This window comes from Parasteatoda tepidariorum, unplaced genomic scaffold (assembly GCF_043381705.1).
Source record: "Parasteatoda tepidariorum isolate YZ-2023 unplaced genomic scaffold, CAS_Ptep_4.0 HiC_scaffold_2032, whole genome shotgun sequence".
NCBI classification, from domain to species: domain Eukaryota; kingdom Metazoa; phylum Arthropoda; class Arachnida; order Araneae; family Theridiidae; genus Parasteatoda; species Parasteatoda tepidariorum.
Genome location: NW_027261515.1, coordinates 1 through 9,265, shown reverse-complemented (window position 1 = coordinate 9,265; position 9,265 = coordinate 1). Strand labels below are relative to the sequence as shown.

General features: G+C 30.8%; 1 protein-coding gene across 1 annotated transcript; it reads right to left on the bottom strand.

Moving 5' to 3' along the window:
• Positions 1–329: 329 nt before the first annotated feature.
• On the bottom strand, positions 330–8,350 carry LOC122273050 (WD repeat-containing protein 62-like; the record flags this gene model as incomplete). Its single annotated transcript, XM_043057106.2, has 5 exons — positions 330–521; positions 2,320–2,519; positions 5,261–5,352; positions 8,069–8,183; positions 8,284–8,350. Coding segments are annotated over 5 exons (666 nt in total), but the record flags the coding sequence as incomplete, so codon positions are not given.
• Positions 8,351–9,265: the final 915 nt, after the last annotated feature.

The following is a 9,265-nucleotide window of genomic DNA, read 5'->3' as shown; positions in this document are numbered from 1 at the left end:
GTATTAGCGTTTTATATAATAAGATAGAAGATATACCATACAATTATTGCAGAATTACGTAAAAACATTTTATTAATATGTTAATCATAACGGAATAGACAATTACCTATATTTGAAAAATAATCCCCTGCACTTAAAATTAACCTCAGAAATATATATTGTGAGACTCAATAATAAGAAATAAATAAGAACCAATTTTGAGAAGTAACATGTAGTCCATGTATTTATATCCGGCAACATGTAGTCTCGCCTACACGTGAATTATTTCTATGTTAAAACTACAGATAGGTATAAAGATAACACAAGTATAATATCTAAATGTTACTGACTTTTATTAACGTTCCATCCCCCTGGGCTCCAGCCATAGAACGAATTTGTTTTCCCGTTGGCACATCGTATATTCGAATTTTACTGTCTTGGCACGCAGCGAGAACATGTGGCTGGGAGGCATCCTTTTCCATGTCATAAAAAGTTGTATTTTCTGTTATGATTTGATCTTGTATCACTTTAATATTGGGATTCTAAAAATAAAATAAGAAATATCTTCATCGCTGAAAAAGAGTTATTATACAGGGTGTCGAAAAAGTAGTCAAACATTTTAAGAAAACCACATCAGAATAAAAATCGTATTATATTTAATATATATAATCAATCATCTGTATTTATAATCTTATTGAATTTCGTGCCTTTGTTCTCCAGGATAAATTTTAAGAAATGAAGTAATTAAACTAATAGCCTTTATTCTTTTTAAAAGGTTAAGAATTTTAGTTTTAAATATATTGGCTGATAAAGATTACTTAACCATTTAAAAAAAAATCTACCGCGAGAATCGTTAATGTTTAAAGCTGTAGACGATGATAAATTTCTCTAAATTTGATAAGTATGTAGTAGAACAGCGGTACCCTATATTGTACGGCTAAGTAGCCCTAAATAATCCAACTTCTTTCGGTGAGCCGCGATGGCTCAGGGGATAGAGCGGGTTCGCACAACGCCTCCTGCAACTAAAGGCCTCCACACGGTTTTTTGTAGGCAGCCCGCTCAGACCATTGTGAAGGTAAACTAAAGAGTGAAAGAACCATTTAATATGAAATCTATTGAAAATTAGAAAGTGGTAGCAAATATATGTCTAAAATTTTTTTTAATTTATGAATTTAATTGGTTTATTTTATTTACTTGTGACTTGTCAACCACTACAGATTCAATTCTCAAATATATATGGTAAATTTCTCTCAAGTACTTTTAAAGTGGAATTTGGGTTCATGCTCACAAGTGGTTCGATTTTTAAATAATCTGCGCAGACTACTTAGAGGAAACCGTGTGGAGGCTTTCTGGTGTAGGAGGTGATAGCTCGAATCTCAGTCGATACGAATTCCGTATCTGGCTAGCACCGACCGCAGTGCTGACATGAAATATCCTCAGTGGTAGGCGGATCATGAGTTAGAGTCCCCTCGCCGTCAGGCTAAACATGGGAGGTTCTCGTGGTCTTCATCTCCGTGTAACGCAAATGCGGGTTAGTTCCATCAGAAAGTCCACCAATAGGCAAAATTTCTCCCGATACTCGTTATAGGAGTTCCCTTGTCTTCTGGATTGGGTTCAAAATTACAAGACTACGGAGTTGAACATTAGTAGTTGTAAATCCATAAAATTGGGTCGACTGTCCAACGACGGTTATAAAATAAAACAAAACTTCTTTCGGTAGAACACCAATTATATACATTAAACACATAAAGAAAATTATGAATGTTTCAACTAATAAAAGTACTTAATTTTGAAAATATATGGTTTTCCTTGTGTTTTCAAACTACTAAACAATAAAAAAGTTTTTTTTTTTTTTTTTTTTTTTTTTNAAAAAAAAAAAAATTTTTTTTTTTTTTTTTTTTTTTTTTTGAAAACCTATCTCTCTATTAGTGAATTTAGTAATCTTATTCTGATTCGAAAAACGTGATGCGAAACTCCAATGTAATTTTTTATAAATGCATATCCGCTTCCAAACTTTTTCAATACATAGTAATTAGAAGTTTTATGTATGTATTTTTCTTAAAAAAAACATTGCCATTTTTTTATTGGCATTTCACTTTAAATAGTTTTGAGAAAGCAACCGAAATATTAATTAAATCATGGATTATTGATTAGATATAAATATAATTATAATTAAATAAATATTTTAAAAACAAAGTTTAAAAAAGTCCTTACTCTAGGAAACATTTTGATTCTTTCGTGGAACCCTAGGGTTTCACAGAACACTATAGAGTGTTTCAAAAATTAAATTAAAACAAAAACTTTAATATTTTATCATAAAATGTGTTAAGGCAATCTTACCCATAACATTTTCCGAATAATCACTGATTTATCAGCTCCGCAAGAGACAAAAAATAGTTCCTTGCCGCAGCGGACGAATTTGGCAGCTGTCACTGATGATGTGTGGTCATCCAATGTTTGTGCAAAAGAATAATTTTTTTGGGCATCAAAGATGTGAACTAACCTATCACGACTTGCGGAAGACAAGAGTTGTCCTGGGTCTATGATGAAAAATAAAATGATAATAACTATGAAATATAAATGATAATAGCAATAATGAAAAATTAAATAAAAGAAAATATGATCGTATAAGTTGAATAATGTATTTTCCTCATTCTTGCTGATGCATAGACATATTTTTGCAGTTATGAGAAAAAATAACTATCCAACATTTTTTTTTCATTTTACACTTCATTCACTACACTTTATCTTTAGTGTTATTTATCCTACATTTTACGTACGCAGGGATGAAGTTGAATAATGTATTTTCCTCAGTCTTGCTGCAGCGTAGACATAATTTTGCAATAATGTAAAAAAATAACTATTCAACATTTTATTCATTTTACACTTTATCCACTACACCTTATCTTTAGCGTTAACTATCCTACACTTTTCGTAGGCAAGCTTGATAGTGTAAATTGAACAATATATTTTCCTCATGATTGCTGATGCATTTTTGTAATGATGTGAAAAAATAACTATCCTACACTTTATTCGCTATACGNCTGTCATGGTTGTCAACTTAAGTTTTCTCAAATACAACGTATTTGTTTGCTTAAAATTGAAGTTTAAATTCCATTTTAATACCACTGGGAAAAATAATAATGGAAGGGTTTAAAAGTTGGCAGGTATGTAATTTGGAATGGGGAGAAAAACTAACTATCCCAACATTTTTATTCATTTTGCACTTTATCCACTACCCTTTATCTTCAGTGTTATTTATCCTACACTTTACGTAAGCAAAGATGAAGTTGAATAATGTATTTTCCCCATTCTAGCTGATGCGCAGGCATCAATTTGCAGTAATGTAAAAAAATAACTATCCAGCATTTTATTCATTTTACACTTTATCCACTACACTTTAGTGTTAACCATCCTTCACTTTTCGTATTCAAACTTGATCGTATAAGTTGAATAATGCATTTTCCTCATTCTTACTGATGCGTAGGCATCATTTTGTAGTAATGTGAAAAAATAACTATCCTACACTTTACGCTTTATCCACAACACCTTTATCTTTAGTGTTAAAAATCCTACACTTTAGTTTTTAAAAAAAGTTAAATTACCAACTTCGTTATCAATTTAAATTTCTGTCAAAATGCTTAAAAAATAAATATCGCCAATATTAGTTATTTTTATGAATTCAAATTACTAATTTATACTTAATACTGATGTATATTTAAATTATTATTAACATATTATTTAACATAAACTGCTTTATAACTGTTATAATTTTAACATAAATATAAAAAATCTTCAAAAATCATTGATTTACGTGAAATGCGGGATCCTCAAAAAATTAATTATTCATTCAATTCGTTATAAAAAGTTGCAATTGAAGTTATTTTTCAATTTCGTTATATAAATTACAACTTTTTTTTGTTATCCTTCAGTGTTTAATTGAAAGGCTTGAGGCACTATGATGATAAGTCACACTTTAAAATTGTACAGGAGAGCGTTCTTTTGGTGAATAATGACCGTAATTCCTTTGTAAACCATAAAATAGTCCTCTATATTGTGCTGTTATGGAGATGAAACTCCTGAAACTATATTATCTACCTGGTAACCATTTTGAGGAACAATTTGACGTGAAAAAGTAGCTTTTAGAAATAAACAGCTAATATGTCCTTTAGAATTACCCAATATGCCCTTTAAAAGTGAATACGAAACAATATTACATTTTCTTATAAATATTATAGTGGTCACTTTAATTTTTATTGTCTTTAAAAATTTTGTAAGGCCGAAAATCAATTAATAACAATTTAAATACACGAAATAACATACAGTTTGAAAAATTGCTTTAAAATTAGAACAAAGCTTTAACTTCATTTAGAATTGTTTACAATAAGGCTGCCAACTTTCGACGCTTTCAGAAAAAAATTATTCTAGTGGTACCTATGTTTATGCTTTAGTGTACTATTTTTTATTAAATTTAAATTATTTTCCACATCACTACATATAAATTATTTAAAAGTTCATATGCAACGCCACTTCGTTCTAGCTCTTTTTTGGTGAGACTTTTATTATGTTGGCAAAAATTCTGACAGCTTTGGTTTTAAACGTCTACCACTCTACTAAATATTTAGCAAAAAACGGAGTAGTTAACAGGTCTGCTTACCATATTTGAAACGCTTTTGCAATAATTATAAAATTTTAACTACTTCAATAGTTTTGAAATATAGGTATGTTATAAATTTAAATATTTCAATTACTCAATGGTTGTGAAATTTGGGTATATAATAAATTTAAAAATTTCCTCTATTTCAATAATTTTAAATCTATTTCTTTTAATCATCGAATATATTAAAATTTTCACTTATTTTAGCATTTTTAAAACTACAATTTTTTTATAAATTTAAATGATTATTAATTTTAATGATTATTAATTTAATGTGATGATTATTAATTTAATGTAATGATTATTAATTTAAATGATTATTAATTTTAAAATTTAGAAAAATTTAACTATTTTAATTGTAAACAAAGTTCGATTGCTTCAAGCGCTGAAAAATTACTTAATAAGTTCAACAGTATTCTGTAATTTTAAAGCTTTAACTACTTCAATTGGTTTAACTAAACTTTAATATTTAGCTGTTGCAATAATTATTAAACTTTATTTTACTTTTTATCCATTTTTTCCTTTTATTTTCCCACATCATTAAGTTCGAATTTATATTATTAAAACTTTTTCTCTGAACCATTCAAACATATTTTATTTTTCAAATTTTAAATATTTATTTACCTGTTTTTGAATTTGAGTATTCCAAGCAAAGGACTTCAGCATCATGGGCTTCAATTTTACATAGAAGCTCTAAATACTTTAAGTCGTATACCCTATAATGAAAATATATAAATAAATGTATGATAAAAATTCCCTTAAGTTATTCAGTTATTTTGACATAAACAGAGAATAACCATAAATAATTTTTGGCATCGTTTTGCGAAAGAAATTTTTGTCCAAAACACTTCAGTTATAATAATACTTAAGTAATAATAAAGAGCCGTGATGCTCTGGAAATAGAGCGTTCGCCTTCCAATGTTAACCGGGATTGAATCCCAGCAATGGCAGATCGATACGAATTCCGGATCCGGATTTTACCGTCTACAGTGCTGACTTAAAATATCCTCAGTGGTAGACGGGTCATATGTTAGAGTCCCCTCAGTGTCAAGTTAACCGTGGGAGGTTTTCCTCTCCATGTAACATAAATGCGGGTTAGCTCCATCAAACAATCTTCCACGAAGGCAAATTTCTTCCAATACTTGATCCAGAGCTGCGATGGCTCAGGGGATTGAGCGTTCGCCTTCCAGTGAGGCGAACTGGGTTCAAACACCAACCGATACGAATTCTGCATCCGGCTTGCACCGACCACAGTGCTGACGTGAAATATCCTCAGTGGTAGACGGGTTATAGGTTAGAGTCCCCTCAGTGTCAAGTTAACCGTGGGAGGTTTTCCTCTCCATGTAACATAAATGCGGGTTAGCTCCATCAAACAATCTTCCACGAAGGCAAATTTCTTCCAATACTTGATCCAGAGCTGCGATGGCTCAGGGGATTGAGCGTTCGCCTTCCAATGAGGCGAACTGGGTTCAAATACCAATCGATTCGATTTCTGCATCCGGCTTGCACCGACCACAGTGCTGACGTGAAATATCCTCAGCGGTAGACGGATCATGGGTTAGAGTCCCCTTGCCGTCAGGCTAACCGTGGTAGGCTCTCGTGGTTTTCCCCTCCATGTAACGCAAATGCGGGTTAGCTATATCAAAAAGTCCTCCACGAAGGCAAATTTCTCCCAGTACTCGATCCAGAAGTTCCCTTGTCTTCTGGATTGGGATCAAAATTACAAGGCTACGGAGTTGAACATTTGTAGTCGTAAACCCATAAAAATAGGTCGGCTGTTCAATGACGGTTATAAAATAAAATAAAATAAAATACTTTATCCGGGAGTTCCCTTGTCTTCTGGATTAGGTTCAAAATTACAAGGCTACGGCGTTGAACATTAGTAGTCGTAAACCAAAAAAAAATCGGTTGGCTGTTCAACAGCGGTTATAANAAGCAAATGCCTTGTGATCAGCCTAATAATAATCATAACACCTTCTGTTTTTTTTTAAGCATTTGTTTAAGTTTATTGAGTAGTAATATTTCTGCACTATAGGAAAAGTTCATCAAGAAAAATTTCCATTTACTGATATTCTATACGAAGTATTCATAAAAATATTCAAAATATTTAAATTTTTAAATTCTTTTCAATATGGAAATGTTTTGCTGGATTAAAAACTAAATGTAGATAAAAATGGGTAATTATTTGCATAGAAATTCTTAAAAAGCGGATTCAATTCGTTGACTACAGTATTTATGTGAGAAATTAAGCAATAGAAATGAATTAAACAATAATGCAAATAGCTTGTTCTACTTTAATCCATTTGTTTTTCCTATGAGAGAAAACATAGAATTCACCGTTCTACATATCTTCACTGGCTTTAATTTTATTATTCTGGTTATAGTTTTATCAATTAAGTAGATAATTAGCATAAGTAGGAACGAATATCAAGAACTCTTGAACAACAGACCGTGTAATATTGGGTGATCGCTAAATTTCTTCAGCTGTTTGCTATGAAGTTTAGAAAGTCTATGTAATATGCACACTCTTCGACGTTACAAATTATATATAATTTTCTTCATATCGTTGTCGTATCGTACATTCATATAATTGTCGTTGAACAGCCGACTCGATTTTATGCGTTTACGACTATTAATGTTCAACTCCGTAGCCTTGCAATTTTGAGCCCAATCCAGAAGACAAGAGAACTCCTGAATCACTCTTTTAATTTCCAATTAAAATATTTTAGTAGAAATTTTTTTTAGCCGATTTTGTTCTTATAAAACCGCACTCAATAAATAATTTTTCACAAACAAAGTGTAATGATTTATAATTTTAGCCAAATTAATTATTTAAAACTCCCCTCTATCTCAGAAAGTAAAATAAATTTTTAAAAATTTAGTTTTTTTTTATTCCATAAAAAACAATATTATTAATCCTATAATAAAAAATATAAGCAAATAAAATAAATAAAACTGAATTAATTGAAATTCGGTATCGAATGTTGATTAAACCACTATCGATTAGCCGAAAATCAATTATGTACTGTAAATAACAAATTTTTAATATGCGGCATTAAAGTTTAAAATAAATAAATTTTTCAAAAAATGAATATTTTTGGTTTGGAATCCCACTGAAATCGATGATTTACTTCTTTAATGTAAAATTTCATGAACTCAAAGATCACATTCGGCAAAAGTTTCTAAATGCCCCTTATTTTTTGAAAATACTTAAGGCAAAATAAATAACATTTTGAGAAATCAATTCTATAAATGATTTCATTCAAGAATTGTTTCGAATTATAATTTTCTGTTGTAAGATAAAGTAATATATAGAAAATGAATTCTTACAGAAAATATGAAGGTGAAACATTTCAGTTCTTTAAAATTATTAGGCAATAATCCTAATGAAAAATCATAATATTTTCGTGCATTAGTATTTTCTTCACTTACCGTATGTTACCGGATCTATCACCTGAAGCTAAGTGTTGGCCATCAGGTCGAATTTTTAAACATCTAACTCCATTTTTACCGTCGTAAGAATTGGCGAGTTTTTCATTGGCGTTAGCTGAAATAAGATCACATATTGTATTGCGTAGATTGATGGCAAGAATAGAAATTAACAGATTGAATAAATTTAGAAAGTTTGCGATGTGTATAGTACTCACCTGGAAGAAGATCGATATCACATAAGAACACATAGTTAGGATCTGTGTACAAAATTTTCAACAATTCCTACAATGGAGAAATGACAATCAATCAGAAGTTACTTTTCAATAACAATTCAGACAACAAAAACTACAGGAACGTTAACATCTCTTCCATCATCTCCTACATCAGAAGCCTCCACACGGTTTCGTACAAGTAGTCTGCGCAAACTATTTAAAAAGTGAAACAGTTGTACGCATGAACCCAAATTCTTTTTTAAAAGTAATTGGGAGAAATTCATCATACAGAGATGCCAACTTGCTCCGGACAGCAAATATATATTTTAAAGTGGTAGTTTATCAATTGTGATTCTCGGTTTAATAAATTCATTTCAGTAGATTTTTCTCCACCACTATTTTTAAACAATTCGTAGGGTTATATAATTTACCACTGTATGATTCTTATGTAATGATAAACCTTTTGAAAAGCAAGCAAAAATAGTCAAATATTTGCAAAATTTACTTTGTAGTAGTTTACTTTTTTTTTTTTTAACTGTTTTGGCGTGTCCGGAGCAGTTGGCATCTCTGTATATATATTTGAGAATTGAATTTGTGGTAGTTGACAAGTAATTAAGACAAACCAATCATATTATCATATTCATAAATTAAACAAATTTTTAGACCTATATTAACTACCACTTTCTTATTTTTACTAGATTTTGTATTAAATAGCTCTTTTGTAAACTTCTTTGCATTCATAGTACTTTGATCGGATTACCTATAAAAAACCGTGTGGAGGCTTTCGGATATAGGAGGCCAGCTTGGATGAATGTTCCCTAATAACTCGCGAACGGGAGCACCAATTTGGATCGTTCCCCCCCCCCCCCNCCCCCCCCCAGCAGTTTGCTAATTTTCAAGGTATGGTTTGTAGACAATCACCTCTTTCGGCGTTATGTGGTTTGGGCACAATATCGAAAATAAACTGCTGTTTGTAGAAAATGCA